Raw genomic sequence first — 20,144 nt, forward strand, 5'->3', positions numbered from 1 at the left:
CCAGCTAGTACTCAGTGGGTTTAGGGACCGAGTTCAGATCCCACAGTGTGGCATCAAAAGCTCCTCAAGACCTGGCCCCTGTTTTCCCACCCGTACCCCGACCCCGACTAGACCAGGAATGTCCCCACCGGCCCAGCCCTCTAGGCACTCAGTTTGAGGGTGGGACTGAGTAACACATGACGTCACAGAGCCATCTCCTAGGTGACCGCACTCCACCTGCTGACCTCCTCTGGTCTAAGACGACTTCCTGGATTCTACAGGAGCAAAGATACAAATATTGCTGGAAGTCTTCCTTTTGTAAGGAAGTGGAAGCCCTACAATTTCTCTACAACCTGGCTATTGAAAATAGGAATTCCGCCTACACACCGGAGAAGCTTGTTAGGGGTCACTGAAGGGCCAGGATCATAAGGTCACTCACATGTTCGGGGCGAGGAAGTGGCCAGGCTCACAAGCTGACTGCCATGAGGAGGCAGGCAGCTGTCTGCAGCAGGAGCCCCAGCCCAAGGCCCCAGAAATCTCTAGAAGCACAGGGATGCCAAACGGTACTCTGTCAACAGCTTCCTAAAACTCATTTCCCACCACATCAGGTGAACAACTGGACAAGGGCAGGTTCCAAAGAAAACTGAAAAAGAAAGAAATGGGGAATTAACAGGTAGATGTGAGACCTCATCACCGACCTTTGAAGAACCCAGGGAGCAAGCCCGGCCCAGAGCTTGGGGACACGTGGGGAAGGAAGAGCCACGTGTCCTGAGGATTCTGCCTCAGTGCAGGTTCTCAGCTCTAGAGGCCCAAAGCTCCGGTCATAGGACAGTCTCCAGGAAGCTCTGGGAAGGAGCAGGAGGGGCGGCCATAACATTCAGGCAGCACCAGCAGCCCCTCTCAGGTTAGGGGAGGTGGGGGAAGGAGAAGAGGGAAGAAAGGGTCCAGTCCCTCAGGGGCAGGCGCCTCCGCGACCATTACCTCCCGTAATCCCCACTAGGGTGGTCCCCCTGCTACTGTGTCCGAGGCACTGGTCAGTCCCTCACTCCCTCATTCATTCATTCACTCAAAGTGTTTGAGAGAATCCAGAGTACCAGGTCAGTGCCACATGCCAGCTGAAGATACCATGGGGACAGTAGGCCCCATCCCTGCCCTCAGGGGCTCACTACCTAGGGCAATGGGGAGGTCAGACAAGTGACAGACAGGTACAATCCTGTATTATAAACACTCAGAACAGGGAAGCCACAGACTCCTAATTCAGCACCAATGTGTCTGGGTAGCGCCATGGCAAAGCGACCTCCAGGCTGAGCCCTAAAAAAGCAGAAGTTGGTGAGATCCAGGCACAGGTGGCAAAGCCCTAAGGCTCAGTGAGGGTCAGGCAGGGCGGCTTGGTGAAGCCAGCAGGTGCCTGGGCTCCTGCAAGGTGAGGGCAAGGGGGACCCTGAGGGCTGTAGCGACAGTGACATCAACTGATGTGCTTCCTAAAAGATCATCTGGATGCTGTGCAGAGAACAGACAGGAGGAGGGCAATGGGGAAAAGGGCAGCCTGACCATGAGTGCGGCCATAATCCAGGTGAGATGGCCGTGATCTGCACTGGGATGTTGCTGCCTGGGAGCCCCTGGGAGTGGATCTGCAGGACGGTGCTGACTGGGTGGGGGTGAGGGAAAAGGGAGGGTGGGCAGCTCCCCCTCCTGGCCACACCAGGAACAGCAGGTCCTCTGGGTTAGAAAGTTGGGCCAGCCGTTCATGGAGCAAGGAACTGGCAGGTGGCGAGCATGTTGGGAGTGTAGTTTGGGAAGTGTCGGTGGGACACCCAAGGGGAGATGTCTAGTTGAATGTTGGGTCTGGAACTTAAAACCTGTATTAAGGAGAGAGTTTCGATTCCACAGATAGGTGTGCAGAGGCCCTAGGGAAAAAACTCTACAGAAGCAGAGGGCAGAGGAGGGGGCTGGGGGTGGGGGGGTGGAGAAGGCAAAGGGGACCGAGAAGGAGCCCCCAGAGGGGTGGTTGTGGGATCATGGAGGCAAGAGGACACAGGTGAGAACCAAAGGGGACATAAAGGGGCAGCATGACAGCAGTGAAAGCTCAGAGCGACTCTGGGACCAGGCTGCCCCAGGCTCAAATAGTGGCTCCTCCCCTTACTGGCAGTGTGACCTTGGGTGAGTCACTTAACCTCTCTGTGCCTCCAGTCCCTTGCCTGTAAAAGGATATTGTGAGGAGTGAATGAGTCTGTACAATGCTTAGAATAGTGCATGGTAAGGAACATATAAATGTTAAGGAAGAGAAAGCAAAGGTCCTGGTGTCTTGGAGACACAGTGTCAGGGGTGAGGTGGGGAGCAAGCCAGACAGCAGGGAACTGAGGCCAGACGGGACAAGAGAAGGTGGCAGTAACTGCAGCGGGCTGGGTGGGTGGGGCAGGGGAGAGGTGGGCTGACTCACTGGCATGGATGTCACCTCCCAAGGACATGACCCAAGAAAGATAAAGGAACCTAGACTAGGGTCTGAGAAACCTCCAGGGGGCCCATCTCCTACACCCCAACTCCTGCCTGGTGTTCTGGCAGTGCCGGCTTGACAGGTCAGGAATGCTGCCCTGCGCACCCTCCCTCTGTCCTCTCCCCAGATAAAAGCACTCAGGCCCCAACTGAACTGCTTCCCAGGAACGTGGACTCTCAGACCCAAACAAACCAGCGGCCCAGGGCCTGGGGCAGTGCGTGGCCGTCCCCAGGTTCCCACATGTTCACTCCGCTGCAGGCAGGCCTGATGGGCCATGGGGCCCCTTCTGACCACACACCAAACAGCAGAGGCTGGTGGGACCTGCAGGGGCTGGGCCTGGGACCAGGTTGGGGAAGGGGTGCCCCTGGTGGGGGGACAGACTCTCTACTGCCCCCCAGGAATAGTCGGGGGCACCCACAAACAGCCCAGGCAGCAGGTGCAGGCCTTCAGCTGATCACAGCCTCCCTGTCCGTCTGCCCTCGGGACCGGATCCATCCCTCCACCCTCTCAGCCTCATCCATGGCCCCCCTCCTGCCCCCAACATACCTCCTCCTTGACCATCCTACCTCCTGCATCACCTCCCCTGGCCACACTGGCCCTCCTCCTCCTTTGCTGGAAGCACCTCTTTTTCCAGTCTCATGGGCAGTCCTCTACCCTCTCCTTGTCTACACCCACTTCCTCGGTTCACTTGTCCCATGACTTCAAATCCCATCTACTTATCAAAGGCTTCCTCGTTGCTATCTCTAGTTTAGGCCTCTTCCCTGAACTCTAGTGCCACATTCCCACCTGCTGGTCCGGCACATGCTTGCACACCCTCCACAGGCATCTCAAGGGTGATGTGCCCAGGACAGGGCTCTTATGTGTCCCTCCCGGGTGGCCTGCTCGGGCAGCTTCCTCTGACTCCCTTCTCACACCTACGTGCAACCCCTGAGCCAATCTCACCTGCTCTGTCTTCAAAATCCAGGCAGAACTAGGCCGTGCCTGTCACTCCTCTGCTGCCCTTCCCCACTTCCCCCAACCCCTACGCCGTGCAAGTCGCCATCACCTCACCTGGACAGCTGCAACAGCCTCTGAGTGAGTCTCTTGCTTCCATGGATACATTCTAACAGATGCCTGACACACAGAAACAGGAGTGCTCCTTTTAAATGGGAAGGCTGATCCCATATTTCCCATGCTCTCATCCCACTATAACAAAGCCCAAACTCTTTACCTGGGCCTACAAGGCCCCACCAGACCCTCCATGCACACACACAGAACCCACCGATCTGACCCTGACTCCCACCCCTCATGCTGCGCTGACCACAGAGGTTCCTGCCGCAGGGCCTTTGCACGTGCACTGTCACTGCCAGAAACATGCTTTCCTCTATTAACCATGTGGTCTGTCTCCCACTTCCTCCCCCAGTTCTTCACAGAGCCTTCCCTGTCCACACTGGGGAAAGCGCACCTGCCCTTCCCCGCCCCCTCCTCCTGCTTTTGTTTCCTTCCGAGCACCTGACTTACTGCACATGGGTGAGTTGGTTGGTTTTCTGTCTCCCCGTCAGTACACAATTTCCATAAGGGCCTGGACTTCATCTGCTTTTGCTTCCTTGTCACCCCAGCACCTGGAGCAGAGAGGATACATAGTAGGGCTTGAATTAATGGACTCCCAGCCTCACGCCTCACTCTTCCTCCCAACAGCTATGTCTGCCTCGCCTGTGCTCAGAGCTTCTGGTCCTGGAACAGCATCCCAAACTTCCCCTCCTCCCCGCTCGGTCCTTGCCAAGAACATGTAGCAGATTCTTCTGCTGCTCCCTACTCCTCCCTCCCTGGAGCCAATCACACCTCCTTCATGTGACCTGGGAACACAGGACCCTTAACTCCCTTGACTCCAAGACCAGGCGGCAGACACCTGCTTCCTCCATTTAATCACATCACAAGTATTTATCCTCCATTTGCTGGGCACAGAGGTCTCTGCTGGCAGCAACCAGGGATGGGAGATAGATGGGTCCTGCACAGGAGGGGTTGACAGTCTCCCTGGGGAGGCCACATGAACAAAGCGACATCATCTTAGCCCAGTCCATGACATGTGTCCCTGAGCATGGCTGGGTGGCACTAGCTCTCTGAAGCTCCAAGGGGAACACAGTGGGGGTGGGGGGATGGAGGGCCCAACACCCTACCTGAAGTCCGGTTCTGCCGTCTGCAGAGCTTTCATACTTACCATTTATAATGACCAGTTAGTATTCCACTGTATGGATACCCCATTAATTTTTTTAAAGTATAGCCTAACTTTTGTTTTGGTTTTGGGGGGGTTTGGGGGGCAGGGGAGGTAATTAGGTTTATTTATTTGTTTTTTTTAATGGAGGCACTGGGGATTGAACGCAGGATCTCAGGCATGCTAAGCACGTGCTCTACCACTGAGCTACACCCTCCCTCATGGATACCCCATAATTTATTTTAACTATTCCCCTTCTGCTCAACATTTAGATGATCTTCAGGTCTACCTCTAATTGGAGGTGGAAGGCAGAGTCCTCTGTTAGAGATTTCAAAATGAATGGGATGATTCAGCCATTCAGCAAGCATTCGTGGAGAACTTTCCAAGTGCAGAGGACACAAAGGAAGCAGATCACAGGGCCCTGCACCCACACTCCACACACAGGCATAACCACAAAGGCACTGACAGCCAGCCATTGGCACCACCCTGGCCACTCCCCCTCTGGTTGGCTCCACATCCAGTGGCGGCTCCCCGGGACTGCCCAGGCAAGCAGAAGCTCCTTAGCCTGGTGCTCCAGGGCCTGCCTGACCCCTCTCTGAGGCTCCTATCTTCTCACCCACCAGGAGATTCATGCACCATCCCCTGCCATCACCCCCCAGCCCCAGATATAGGTGCTTTCTCCTGCCTCGGGGCTTTGCAAACCCTTGTCACCCCTTCCTCCTCCATGCCTGGCCAACCCGTACACACTCCAAGGTGCCACTCAGCGTCCCCTGGTCCATGAAACCTTTCCTGACTCCCCCAGGCCTGGCATCCTCCTCTGGGCCCCACAGGGCCCAGGCTGGCCTCTGCCTCAGCGCTTAGCACCCTGCATCTGTGGTGTGCTGATATAAATAACAACCAGCTCTCTGGGAGGGGACCCTGAGTTGCAGCATTTATCAGTTCCCACAGTGTAAATACTCCCACCAAAGCTGATTCTGAGCTACCAAAGTGATGTCACTGGTCATGGAATTGGAAAGAGACACGCAGTAACACGCCATTGTATAGTTATTTCCACCAACCAGATACAGCAGCCGTCATAGCCTCAGAAGCATGAAGACAGCCTTCTTGAGTATTTATCTTATTTCTCTTTAATATAATTTATTCAATTGTAAGTTTATGTAATGTAGTTTTTAGTAATGGCTTTAATTAACAACTAGCTCGGTGGTATGGATTGATTGGAACCCTCCAAAATTCATATGCTGAAGTCCCAACCCCCAAACCCTCAGAAGTAATTAAGGTTGAATGAGATCATACGGGTGGACCCTAATCCAATCCGACTAGTGTCCTTATAAGGAGAGGAGATTAAGACACGCAGGGAAGAGGGAGGGTACAGCTCAGTGGTAGAGTGTGTGCTTAGCATGCATGAGGTCCTGGATTCAATTTCCAGTACCACTGTTAAAAATTTAAAACTTAAAATAAATAAATAAATCTAATTACCTCCATCCCCAAAAAAGAAATCATAAAAAAAAAAATCTACCTTAATAAAGGAATCCAGAAGTAGAAGCTTAGGTGTATACATATAAGTAGAAAGGTATATTTTTATATATATACATAAAAAAGGCACACAGAGACCAGGGGCAACCAGGTGACGACACAAAATGAGAAGATGGTCACCTGTAAGCCAAGAAGAGAGGCCTCGGGAGAAACCAAACCTGCCGACAACCTGATCTTGGACTTGTAGCCTCGAGGACTGTGACACGGTGTCCGTTGTGGGAGCCGCCTTGTCTGCAGCACTTTGCCGTGGTGGCCCTACCTAGCCAAGTTAATACACTCAGAAACTTCCTGACAATTCACTGACCGGCTCTTGAGTGGGCCCTTGCTGGCTCTGCTGACCATCCACCACTTTCCCGTCTCCTGACTCAACCACGGGCCCCCTAAGAGCAAGGTCATGCCTCACTCAGATGCTTTCTAGAAAGGGCCTGAAAGAAAATGCCTTAGCAAGGTGGCCACGTGCCCGTGAAACCATCCTTGGGTGATGAAATGTGGATTTCATATCATTTCCATGTATCATGAAATCTTATTCTTTTGATGCATTTTCGAACATTTTTAGCTCAGAGTCTGTACAAGACAGGCAGCGAACCAGATCTGGTGCCCAGGCCTAGTTTCCTGATCCCTGGCCTTCCTCGTGGGTCCTCCCCAAGCCCAGAGGGAGGAGGGCTCAGTTCGTGTTTAATGATCCAGGGAGTGAAGGAATGGAGGTCTTCCAGCCAGCTCAGGCTCTGCATTTCAGTGACAGTCCCTTTCCAGGCAATGTCAGGGATTTTTTTTTTTAATATAAAATGTTTTTCCAAGGGAAAAAAAGCTTTCTGAAATGTAAATCAAGTCTCTGCAAGGTAGACCCATCACCTCTCTGCTGCCTCTAACATTCTAAATGATCTCTTAGAAATAAAATTCAGTGCCTTTTCCATTAATAACTTCTATTCACCAAGTGTCTCAAAAATGTGCCACATCAAACCTATGGAGACAACAATCAAACCTACTGATTGTTGGTTTCCCAGGGGCTGGGAAGGTGTGAGGGGGAACGGGGAGGGACTCTGATGGGGACAGGGTCTATTTTTCTAAAATGGATTGTGGTGATAGTTACAGAACTCTGGGAACAGACTAAAAACATTGAAATTATTATCTCCATAAAGCTGTTTAAAAAATGCAGGTACTATAGTCACTTAGTTCTCATGGTGACAATTTCTAAAGCCAGGTTTTGCTGCCGCTGTCCCTGTACTGTTAGAGACAGGCTCGCTTGGGGGAGGCGGGGGAGAATATAGCTCAGTGGTAGAGCACGTGCTTAGCATGCACGAGGTCCTAGATTCAATCCTCAGTACCTCCATTAAAAAAAGAAAGAAACAGCTCACTGAGATGAGGAAATGCAGCTCAGTGACTGAAAATCGAGTGGGATTAGCCCAGAGGAGGCTGGACCAGCCCCCAGCACCTATCTGCATGTCTTGCAAAGCAGGAGCATGTCCTGGGGTCCTGCAGGAGAGGCCGCCCCACCCCAAGGGGAGGGGAGGCTCAGGGAGGCCCAGCAAGACCTCACACAGGCAGCCTGGCTCCGGGCACTTTCTGGAAACAGGTGGACCCTTCCCCTATCCCACCTCTGAGGTCAGTCACTGCTCCCACCCACCCAGTTACTAACCCTGGGGTTCCTGGGGGTTCCCTGAGTGCCTAGCTCTCTCTTCAGCCTTCCTGGGGCAGCATGTGGCATGCCACAGGCCTGTGACTTTATTTGGAAGATTCACGCATCACCAAGTCAGGAGTGGCTCCCTGGGTCCAAAGCCTGGGCCAGTGATGATGCTCTCTGATTTACAGACAATGGGGGAGGCTCCTGCCCAGGCAGGCCACAGGGCCACAGCGGCAGGGACAAATCAGAGGGCTGCCTCCCCACCATGCTAGGCACACAGGAAAAGCAGGACAAGGGGTGAGAGGACACGGTCCCCTGACAAGGGTCCCTGAGCAGCAGGAGCAGCTCCAGAAGCTGCTTCCTCGGGACCAGCATGGAGGCCTGGGTAGCCGTTCTCTCGTAAAGGGGAGCAAGAACCCCCAAGCAGTAAAGGGACAAGAGTGTGGCCATGGGGCCAGGGCACCTGAGTTCTCGTCCTGGTCAGCCACTGTTTATCTTCATGAGGTCTCCAGCAAGGTATCTGACCTCCCTGTGCCTCTTGGCCACATCTGTAAAATGGGTCTAATCATCCCTGCCCCAGGGTGACTGTGGATCAGATGAACTCAGGGCTGTGAGTTACCATGAATTCACTGGTTTACTTAAGTGAACAGTCTGGGGTGTGGGATTCAGGCATGGCTGGATCCAGAAAATGAAGGCATGAGGACCCTGTTTCTCTGTCAATCAGCTCTCCTTTCCCATGTGTGAGCCCCACTCTCAATACAGGCTTGCCTTCATGGTTACAAGATGGCTGCAGCAGCCCCAAACCCTCTGTACCCTGAACTCCAAGGCCCGAAGTAAAACAGGGATTCCCCTAGCCCAAACCAAATGCAAGTCCTAAGTGTGGCTCTGGCTGGCAGTAACCAGGTCCTACAAGCAGTCTGGAACTTCAGTGGCTGTGGTCAAGGGGCTTTTGATTGCGGGCAAAAAGGGTCAGTCAGTGGCCTCTTGTGCAAGGGAGAGTGAGCATTTCCAAGGCCCTACCCAATCCTAAAGCAGATCCCACCTTGTCAGAGCCAGGTCCTCTCCCACCATCTCTACTCAATTCAGAGGGTACAGGGAGGGCCTCTCTGAGTCACAGGCAACCTCCGGCAGGTCCTTTAAACTCTCAGATCAAACCACACCCAGCAGGCTCAGCCCCAACCTCCAAACTAGGAGGGCCTGGATCTCTCCACACCAGCATGTATCTAGAACCAGTCCCCCATGTCTTTTCACCTGCTACCATCCAGGTCTCAACCCCTCGTCATGTTTGTCCCCAGGTCAGTGTGGCCAAATTGTAAAATTCGCACTGTTCACATCAAGAACAGGCACTAGGTCACACAATCACACCCACACTGGCCCCAGAACCTCACCCTGATGGTACCGTGGACATGGAAGGAGGGGGCATCCTCGGACTCTCTGTGAGGATGAGACACCTTTGGCAAATTACCAGTCACTACCTCCTTGACATTGTCTGTTCTCTCCATTATTAAAACTTTCCTTAGAAATGTGCACTCTAATTCAACCCTTGGCATTTCCTGTCTTTTCCTATTTCCCATCTACTTTAGGATAATTCACCAAGGTGATATTCCTTCAGGTCACCAACTCAACAGCTGTGTCTAATCCTGCTAAACAGGATATATTTTTAAGCTCTAAGTGCTTGAATTCCAGCAGTTGTGTTGTATTCCCAGCAACTCTAGCTGTGTCTTTTTAAAATCTACCTATTACTTCTTTATAGTTCTGTCCTTTGGGTTTTGATTCATTTTTGCCCTTTGATCACATTATATTATCCATCTTCTTATTAACCTGAAGTTCTTGGAATTATTGCACCCATCATTCCTACAATCACGTGGTTTCCCTGCATGTTTTGTAACGTGACTGAGCCCCACCTGTAGGAACCACGTGCAGCTGGCTGAGGGTATGTTTGTCCATGAATTCCTAGATCACAAATCTGGGAGGTGCAGACCTAGGGTTTTGACTTTTTTCAGAGTCCAGAGAGATTAACTCCCTCGTCCTCTCCCCCGCCCTGGGCTAGTGAATTACTTTAGTTCCCATTTTGCCCAGGGGCCTGTTTTGTGATGTTTTGGTTCTAGCCCCTCCCTTAGTGCAGGTCAACCCCTCCCTCCAAACCCAAGGGGGTGTCTGGTCCTTCACCCTCAGACTGCTCTAAAGGGCAGCTACAAGCACAGGCTCCCATGGTCACTGTCTTTGCTCCCAGCGTCTGGGAACTCCCTTCTCAGGATGTCATTCCCCATTCTGTTCGTGTTGGTGTCTGAAGCAGGAGGGTTTGGGGGCACTTCAGCCTGCCGTCTTGCCGGAGCCCCTCTAGTCTCCAGGGCCAAGCTAAGGTCATTGTGATTACCGAACCACCCTCATCCTAAAACATCCTGATATGAAAAATCCGCTCCAGGTCACGACAAGGAGACGCCACTGGTTGTGTTCTTTCCCGAGTGCCCAGAGTTCACCAGGAGGGGTAGCCCCCTCCACAGAAGGGGATGGGGAAGGGGGAGGCCCTATCAGTCTTCTCTGGTCCGAATGGGCCAAGCCATGCAATCCTGTTGCCTCAAAGCTGCAGCCACTCACTGAGGGGCTGAAACTCTTGCTCTGCAGTGAAACCGTTGTCAGGGTCACCGGGACTGGCAGAGCTACCGATGCCGCCGAACAGCTCCCTGGCCAGACGGTGCTTACAAATACCCATCTAGTTCCGGCTTTGCAAGGGAACATTCCTCAGGCTGGATCGTGGGCCAGGCAGTGCCTGGCAGGCAAAGGCTCTCACAGCTCTATCAGCAGCCAGGCTTGGCCACACCAAGTGAGCGGAACCCCTGGGCTCGGGTGTAATGAGCTTAAGTCCTGGGGCTCAATGCATCTGGAGCCAAAATCAGAAAGCACATCCAGTTAAAATTGAGAAACTGGGTCCAGGTCTTGGTTTTTTTAGACCATGGGTAATTATGATGCACACTGAGTTGAAAACCACTGGTTTGAACTCAATAAGGCGTCTACCCCCTCCTACTCTCTAATGTCTGAGAATCTCCCAAAGTGAACTTGTGAAGATCACAGGCTCCCTAGTTCCACCCCAAGACTGATTCAGTGGGTCTGGGATGGGGCCCCTGAGTCTTTAATACCAAAGGCAATTCAGACTCAGTGGTCCGACCACACTAACTCTGACGCAGGGAGGTGTGTTTAAGAGCAAGCCCAGCTTGAGGGGGAGGATGTAGCTCAGGTGATAGAGCACATGCCTCGCATGCACAAGGTCCTGGGTTCAATCTCCAGTACCTCCTCTAAGAATAAAAATAAACCTGATCACCTCCCCCTTAAAAAAAAATAATAAAGAGCAACGCCAGCTGGCAGAGGTGAATGGCAAGAAAAAACATGACCATGGGCTGCACCAGGGAGGCTGCTCTAAGAGTTGAGGATCCTTAGAGCATGGCTGCCTGTAAAGTACCCAAAGATGTCATCAACCCAACACCAGGAATCAGATGACACTGAGTACCTTTGGGGTGCAGAGTTCCCAGTGAGATTCCTCCAGGACACAGAACATACTTCTACCTATACAGCCCAAAACTCACCCACCCATCACTCCCTGAGGGCCTAATCCTTGGAGGCTGTGTGCTCTTAAGATAGGGAGTGGATAAAACCTGTGCCTTTGAAGTGAACATCCTCCTTCATAGGACAAACAGGATTAATACATTGAAGCAGGGAAGCAGGAGCAGCATGACCATCAGTAAGGTTCATCCCATCCCCACCTCCACAACCCACAAGCAGGCTCCTCAACGCCCCCATCCACTGGGCATCCTCTGCTGCACCCTCCCTGTTTTGACTCTGTAGCTGCATCACCGTCTTATGTACCCGGCTTCCTCCTTGAGGAGTGAGCTTCAAATGCACGGTGGGGGAGGGGGTGCTTTGTCCTCTGCCCCACCTCCAATGCCTACAGCAGGGCCTGACCAGGCAGCCACCATTTGAGTAACTGCACATCACAAGTGGGGACACATAATGAATAATTCGTTAATTTGGGAATATTTCTAAAACGTAGGTGGGATTGGTCCAGGAAAGGGCATTTATAGACAAGAGGGGCCAACCCGAGCCCCCATAGGTCAGCTTGATGAGAGAGAGCAAAGAGAAACCCCAGCTAGGCAGACCCAGGTGGCTCACCCAAGGTTGTTGGCAAATTAAACGCACTCGATCTTGGCTTCACAAATCCCATGTGCAGGGGGAGGGTATAGCTCAAGTGGCAGAGCACTTGCTTAGCATGCAGGAGGTCCTGGGTTCAATCCCCAGGACCTCCTATAAAAATAAATAAACCTAGTTACCTCCCCCCACCAAGATAAAATGAGTAAATAATACAATAATAAATAAAACTCAAACCCCATGTGCAGTGTATCGAGTGAGTTGGGGCATCAGCCTTCAAGTGTACCTGTTTCCCACATACCTTGTGCCAGAACAGGCATGAGGAAGGCCCCTTCCCCAGAACTGAAAGCAAATGAACTCATTTGGCGTTTACAAAATACTTCCTGGTTGTTCTCTTCCTGAACTGAAATGCACATTTCATCAAGGGACGAACGTAAGCAGTTTTACGTAAATCATTTAACACTTGTGCAGTACTCAATATTAAGACTTTGAAATGATTTAGACAAAATCTGTTTCCCTTTAAACAGATTAAGAAACCAAACCCTAGTTGGCAGAAGTTAATTCTACCACACAGCTAATGGGAGGAAGAATCCCAAAATCTGCCTCCAACCTCCACCTGATGACGAACGCGTAGCAAGTTTATTTATTTATTCATTTTTGTGTTGCACAAGTGTACAGACCATATAATCTGGATTAACTTCCTGGAACAATAATTTAAAAGATAAAAAGGGGCCCCCTGTTACAGAAATTTTTAAATTGACTATTTTACCATTTATACAATAAATGAAGAAAACTGACAACAGAACAAGCCAGTGGTCAGTCAGCCAACACACAACACAATGTGGTAACAAACATGGCCAAAGGACCGATGTGTATCATGCATGACCTTCCATGTGACATCTCAGCTTTCTGGGGTGGGAGGAGGGGGGCAGGGAACATAAAGGCAGATTGATTCAAACTAGCTCTATTAAATATTCCTATTAAGTTTATACTTCCTTCTGAAGCTAACATGTGACTGGAACAAGTGTTAATTACTCACTCAACACTAGTTTTCTACTGAAGTTTAGCAATGCAGCGAGTTAACGCTCAGATTTAGCCAAATCCTAGAGGTAACTGCACTGAACAATACCTTCTCAATCAGTTATGAACTGCAAAATAATACTGGGTATATATTTCAAAGTATGAACTACGGATAGTAAAAAAACATATAGTAACAAATTTTTCTAACTCAAGACATGTCGTAAAGTATAAATGGATTAAGTCAACGGTACCCACTTACACACAAGTTTAACAACATGAAGATAAACACTCAACTTTTAGGACAGGCAATTTCAGTCCTGATTTTCCCACTTAATAGAAGAAAGATCTTAGGTGGGTCATTTAGGATGATCTGAAAACCAATTTACAAGGCTAATATCTTAGATCCCAGCTAAGAAGACTCTTCAAGGATCTTTGATACTAACTTGAAATTGAGGGACATAACAATTTGAGAAATTAAATGATATTGCCACACATAGCCAGGTTACCAGTGAGCCCAGATCACACTTCAGTTCCCAATGACCTAAGTCTCCTCTCCCCTCATCTCTTATCCCTGGACCTGGGCTACAGAATACAAAACCAACTTGGGTTCTCTGTGGTACCACCTGCCCACTCCCAATACCTAGGTGTGCACGGGATTGAGTTAAAAAGCACTTCAATTCATTAAAGAAAATAAAGCATAGAAATAACATCCTTAGTTTACACAGGTTTAACCTAGTCTGGTCACCTAGTAAATTGAGTGCAGGTGTAGTAAATTTAGAATTGGATCCCCTAAGTGGTAAACAGAATACTTTGTATTTGGTGTAGAAACCAACAAATTTAGGTTAAATCAAGCCTTTACCCTACAGTACAAACTGTCTATTTGTGTGTAAAGTGCCAGTTTTATATACAAATCGTAAGTAAACTTTAAAATCTGCCTTGAAGCAGGGGTTCTGATGTCTTCCTATGGCCTTGTGGTAGTTGCTGTTTAATCCTGCTGGAACAAACTCGCTCGAGTCTTCACACTTTCAGGCCAAGAATGCTGCTAAGAGCCAGGGTGAAGCCATGTAGAGCCAGCCTGCTTGCAAAAGCCAAACCTGGGCAAGATCTTTTTTAAGAATCCAAGTAGCCTTTTGTCTACGCTTTCATTCTAGGTGACCCCGCTAGCATTAACAGGATTGATTTTGAGGTAGCTACACAGTTTTCAAGATGCCATTAATGAACATTATGGATAATTCATGGTGTAGCTAGTTGATACACTTCAAGTAGCTGATTTTTTCTCTTTTGGTGAGAAGGGAAAAAAAGAAAAATCAGCAAAATGAGAGCATATCTTCAGTTCACTTAGAAGTCAGCATCCAAGGTAAAAGAATTCTCTGTTGGACTGGACATCACTCCCATCCTCTGATACTCGCCTACTCTCTTCTCAAAGAAGTTAGTCTTCCCTTCCAGTGAAATATTCTCCATAAAGTCAAATGGATTTTCTACTCGGAAAATCTGAAAAGGTTCACAGCAGAACATCAATACAGAACACCAGTTTCAAAAAGAACCAGAGGGCTACACGCGATACTTTACCTTGCTAAAACCCAGCTCCAGCATAAGTCTGTCTGCCACGAATTCAATGTACTGCTTCATTAAAATGCAATTCATCCCAATAAGCTTCACTGGCAAGGCCTCTGTGAGGAACTCCTAGGGACCAAATACAGCTTCTTAGTAAAACAGCAGCATAAAGATGTCCTTCAGCAAGCACGAGACCCCCACACGTCACCTACCTGTTCTATCCTAACTGCATTGACAATTATTTCTTTTACTCTCTGCTCCGAAGGTTTGTGTACCAGGTGTTTGAACATCAGGCAGGCAAAGTCACAGTGTAAACCCTAGAAGGAAAGGTTTAAGATTACTATAAAAACAGCAGACTTTCATCACTATTGTGGAAGGGGAACTTGCTTTCTGATGTTCTGCATTTTCCTGATACATCTTGCAGGCCAGACTAAAAGCACTTAAACTCTGGAAGGGAAGATGACTCAACTGCTGGGGCACCTGGGCAGGCTCAGCCCCACCCAAGCCCTCACGGCTGCCCCCTGGATGACAGGAGGCCAGGTCTGGTCCTTGCTGCTCTGGGTGGTGGCGAAGGACTGGACAGAACTTGCACTGAAAGCACTTTATTTCTGCAGCTGTGAGCTCCAATGTTGCCACTACTCTTAGCAGGTAAAGGCAAAACTGACTAGGCCAGTTAGTCCTCAGATTTACAACCCAATGTTCAGGAAATCGGTAATGCAATTTCAAGCGAATCAAGTCTGCGAGTCTTAGTACGTTAAACCCCGAGTAAGGCTGATGGGATTTACACTAGATTGTCTGGGCACCTTTACTTTCTGCAGTTCAATCCAACTACATTCAAAGACCTACACTGGACCAGAATGGATTCTCATTTCACTGGGATGCTTACCAACTAACTTTGAAGTACAGTAGAATCACACAGAAGACTGGTAGAAATTATAAAACATCCCTTAAAAAATTCCATCACCTATAGGGCAATACCTATGTAGACTGAGAATGAGTGAAATAATTTCAGTATATTATTTAAAAGATTTCATTCTCTGGCAAGTATGCATATGGTTGAACCCAAGCGTTAAAATGTGCATGTAAGACAATCTGACTTCTTGGGTTCCCTTCGGTGAACACGAAAGCTGTACGTGTTTGAGGTGCAGGTTAGTCTGTCATTTGAATTAGACTCACCTCGTCTCTGCTAATAAGTTCATTGGAAAATGTGAGGCCCGGCATCAGTCCTCGCTTCTTGAGCCAGAATATTGATGCAAAAGAACCAGAAAAGAAGATTCCTTCCACTGCGGCAAAGGCTACAACACGTTCTCCTAGAGTGAATGCCGAAATATTTCCAGTGAGTATCTGTGTTCAGAGGAAGGACCCCAAACCAGTAACATCATGAGACAACGGAGCTCAGGGGTAAGTAGGGCCAAGGCATCCTTACCATAGGTGGCCTCCTTGTCCCCAATCCAGCGCAAGGCCCAGTCTGCCTTCTTCTTTACACAAGGCATCGTCTCAATGGCGTTGAAAAGAAATTCCCTGGTAGACACGGACCCAGAGAACATCAGCAGTGCCCGCAAAGACCTCCTATCGCAGGCTTCCAGTAAGAGCGCTGGGACTCAGGCCAAACTGGGATTCATGCTGAAATGTTTTCCTCTGACTGCTTTGCTTTCTCCTTCATAATGTTTTCAAAAATCTCAACATTTAGGGGAGGGTATAGCTCAGTGGTAGAGCACGTGCCTAGCACACACAAGGTCCTGGGTTCAATCCCCAGTACCTCCATTAAAAATAAATAAAAACCTAATTACCTCCTCCCTCTCCCCCAAAATTAAAAAAAAACCTCAACATTCATTTGGTTTATGTTAATACTAATTTAGTTGTTCGTTGGTTCATATTGAGCCCAAGAACTAGTAACACTAAAACTCAGTCTATGACACCAAGAGCATTTATTGGCTTAAGGATTTCAAGTCCAGGTCATGGGAAGGTTCACAGGCCCTATCTTCTTTAAATCTGAAGTACCATAAAATCTTAACTGCTAAGCCTGTTTAAGCTATGCAGACCATGACCCATTTAGATGCCCCAACCCCTCACTGTGCCACTGTGCCAGTTATTTGGGCCACAAATGCCACATTTATAATGAAATAATTAAAGCCAATAAACTAAACAACCCAAGGTTGCTTCCTGCTGTAATTCCATGCTACAATGTTGATCCCAGGTCAGAAAAGCAAATTGATTGACCCTACACTTACCTGGGTCTTCCTTATCACCCTCTGCCACCTCCAGCTTATCCCCGCGCCCACCCTGCCCCTTCTCAGATGACCTCATTTTCTGAGACCAAGGTCATCAGATCACTGGGCTCCTTTCATACTCTTTCCATGTCAACCTAGGTCTTGCCTCTCTCTAGTTTTTTAAAGCTTAACCACCAGGCCTTCCTGATCCTACCCTTTCTGGTCATTTATCCCAATCACCCCCTGACGTTTACTTTCTTTTTTCATTTCAGCCCACAAACATGTTCAAATCTTTTTACCCCCAAAGAGTTTCCTCGATCCTGCTAACCTTTCACGTCGCCACTCATTTTCCCTCGTCATACTCTTCCAGGTAATCTACAAGAGCCTACTCATCAGCTTTGCCACTTCTGTTCCACATTTGCTATCTTCAAGTCGACCTTAGCATCGAGACTACTCAAACGCCATTCCTAACTCTCCTCCCTCTCCAATCTTCAAAATGTAAAATAGGCCCTAAGCCACCTATATTCTTCCTCTATTATCCCCCAATATAAACTATCATTTCAAATAGCTGTGTGCCTAAATTAATCCCATGCTTCACTGCTGCCTCTGTGCTATTATGTAAGCCCTCCACTTACACTCCTAGGACTTGTTTTCTGTTATGTTACAAGCTCCCTAAGAGGCAAGTGACCTTCTACTTTGCATCCTCCTCCCCTTGCACCTTGCACCAGCCTCATGGTGTAGGTTGACAGATTTGCCACAAGTAAAAACTGTCAGACCTAGGTTGTAGCTCACCATACAGACCCCCTAGGAATGTTTTTTCAGAGAGCATTACATTGGACATTCAACAGTACACTTCCACCTCCGAAAATGGAATAATCTCATAACTTTTGTTTTTCAAGTGATTGGCTAATAAAGTGAATTTAAGCCTCTTTTTCAGAGCAGAGACGACCATGGGTGCTAGTAATTTCTTTGATTTGGTCATTTTAGAGTCATTTTTCTACCCCCATATGATTTCAGAAAGTAACATCTAGCAAGTCCTAAATATGTTGGTGTATCATCCAAATACTCACCTTTCTTTGGAATCTTTAATGTAGGTGTCAATGAGGAGACTATACATTTCAGAATGTATGTTTTCCATGGCAATTTGGAAGCCATAGAAACAACGGGCTTCTGTAATCTGAACTTCTTGGCTAAACCGCTCCACCTGGTGGTAAAACAAAACTCAGCTTAAGGAAAGTCTACCAGCAGCAGCTCAGTCAGTGAACACTGGTTGCCTCACACTTCCTCCTTTGTACCATTATAAGGTCTGTTTCTATGTATATAATAGAAAATCATTCTTTTCTAATTCACTGCAAGAAGGATGCACTCAACAAGACATATGAAACCAAATTATGAAAACAGCAAAGCCACAGAAAGGAGAGCAAATATCATAGCTACAAGGGTTGTGTATCTATTACTATCACTTAACATTGTCATTGCATTTCCCTATAGTTGGGGGAAAAACACCATAAGTAACAACTGCAAAATATGTTATATGACAGGAAGTGCCGTGCAATATAAATACTAGCGTACCGATATATACACATTCAACATGAAAAAAACTCAAAAGATGAAGAAAGTTCTCTCTTAAATCTTTGAAGTGACCAAAAGCAGACTTTTTTTGGAAACTCACCAAGTTTTCATTTACTATGCCATCACTTGCTGCAAAGAATGCCAGAACGTGTGAAATAAAATATCTCTCCTCAGGCTTCAGGGCTTCCCAGTGCTGAATGTCCTTAGAAAGATCCACCTGAAGTACAGAAGTTCACAAGGGATTCGAGCATAAGGACCTCACACGTAGGCATAATTCTTAAACTTTAAATCTAACATCCTCAGTGGGATTCCCACTGGGAACAAGAGGAAAGAAAAGTATATTTCAAACAAGTAATATCCGCCACTGCAGGGGTCTTTCTTTAGAGTTAGGGGCAACGCTGAAACTGTCTTTTAGGTCTCCTGGTTCCCAAATCTGATTACCTCCTCAGCTGTCCAAAAGGAAGCCTCAGCTTTCTTATACATTTGCCAAATATCATGATATTCGATAGGAAAGATGACAAAGCGGCGGGGGTTTTCTCTCAGAAGTGGTTCATCCTCCACGCTGGGGGTAAGCAGCTTAGGGTTCTGTTGGGGGGTAAAGTAATGAAGATGTTAAGTATAGCGTGATCCAGGAAATTGCCTCCTTTTTCAGGCAAAGTACATTTAATTTTCGGAAATTTCATGTGTGTCAGCTGTCATACATGTATTCTGTTTGTAACAGAGCAGGCTCATAGGAGAGAAATAATAGGAAATACCCAGATGTGTAAAGTAGCAAATGACCGGGAAGAAACACTTTGGCGGGAAAGGAGCGCGGGCCCGGGAGGGGGTAGGGTTTGAGCGGAGACAATGAGGCTTTGGCGCCAAGAGCAGGCTCCTCCTGGCACCGCCTTCCTGCAGCGCCCCCTCGCCGGGCGCCCCCAGGGCGCCTACTCACCGGCTCGGTGGCCTCCTGGAAGATCCTCCTCGCGGTCTTGCTGGCCAGCACCCGGGTCCCGCTGAGGGAAGGGGGCTGCAAGGAGACCCGCGGTAAGGAGTATGCCCGCGTCCCCAAGGACCCCGCCACCCTACCCGGACCCGCGCCCCTGAGCGCTCACTGTGTTCTCCTTGTCTGCCAGGCTGAGCCCCTTCAGGGGCGAGAGCTGGAGCTGCTGCTGTTGCTGCGGGTCCGCGATGGTGGCGAGCGGGACGCGGACGGAGAGCATGGCGGCGTGCGGCTGGGACAGGTGAGGCTGCGCGCGGATCCTGGGAGCCCCTACATTGCCCCGCCGGGAATTTAACACATCCCGGAGATGCGCGCGGTGGGCGTGGCCGCCTCCCCATTGGATGGAGGTCGGCCGCTGGCCACGCCTCACGTAGGAGATTCAAGCGCTGCGCGGGAGCACCCGCCGCCCCTGCCCTCCAGGGACCCTCGCGGGACCTACACCTCTCAGGACTCTGGGGGCCGCAGAACGGGCTGGGGGCGCCACTGCCGGGATCCCTGAGGGCCCCATCGGACAAAGACTGCAGCCCCTGCGCGTCTTGGTGGCCCTGGCGCGCGCGGGCGCTCGTTTGTACCGGAACGGTTTGGGATTGAATGAAGCAATGCGATTGGAGCCCGCCCGAGAGCGGGAGAGGATTCCCCACCCTACAGAGCCCCACCTCTCCGAAAACATCTCTCGAACCCGTTTCGCGGTTCCGGGCAAATGGTTTTGCAAATGAGGTTGGTGCAAATGCCTGTAAAACGCCCCTGGCCGCAAGAGAAACCCGTTGCTGCGACGATTTAGATAACCTGTACCTGGGTGGGAGTGCAGGGTCCCTGAGGTCGGGCAGATTTGTGGAGTGATCGGTGGT

The 20,144-nt window shown here is 49.4% G+C and overlaps 1 protein-coding gene across 3 annotated transcripts; it reads right to left on the reverse strand.

The window, feature by feature from the left end:
• Window positions 1-399: 399 nt before the first annotated feature.
• RRM2 (ribonucleotide reductase regulatory subunit M2) lies at window positions 400-19,607 on the reverse strand. Of its 3 annotated transcripts, XR_010384275.1 has the most exons (12): window positions 19,409-19,607; window positions 19,249-19,323; window positions 18,756-18,899; window positions 18,415-18,531; window positions 17,813-17,946; window positions 15,959-16,053; window positions 15,709-15,842; window positions 14,745-14,849; window positions 14,548-14,661; window positions 3,974-4,074; window positions 3,524-3,586; window positions 400-622 (listed from the first exon to the last, which is right to left on the reverse strand). XR_010384275.1 is itself a non-coding variant. In XM_010982693.3 (10 exons), the coding sequence occupies exons 1-10, from the start codon at window positions 19,514-19,516 to the stop codon at window positions 14,317-14,319; spliced, it is 1,179 nt and encodes a 392-aa protein (XP_010980995.2). In that variant the 5' UTR covers window positions 19,517-19,604; the 3' UTR covers window positions 12,592-14,316. The 3 variants fall into 3 exon arrangements, 1 of the variants encoding a protein (XP_010980995.2); XR_010384274.1 differs by lacking the exon at window positions 3,524-3,586 and having other exon boundaries at window positions 419-622; XM_010982693.3 differs by lacking the exons at window positions 400-622; window positions 3,524-3,586; window positions 3,974-4,074 and adding an exon at window positions 12,592-14,469 and having other exon boundaries at window positions 19,409-19,604.
• Between the last annotated feature and the right edge of the window lie 537 nt (window positions 19,608-20,144).

This window comes from Camelus dromedarius, chromosome 15 (genome assembly GCF_036321535.1).
Source record: "Camelus dromedarius isolate mCamDro1 chromosome 15, mCamDro1.pat, whole genome shotgun sequence".
In the NCBI taxonomy this organism is placed as follows: domain Eukaryota; kingdom Metazoa; phylum Chordata; class Mammalia; order Artiodactyla; family Camelidae; genus Camelus; species Camelus dromedarius.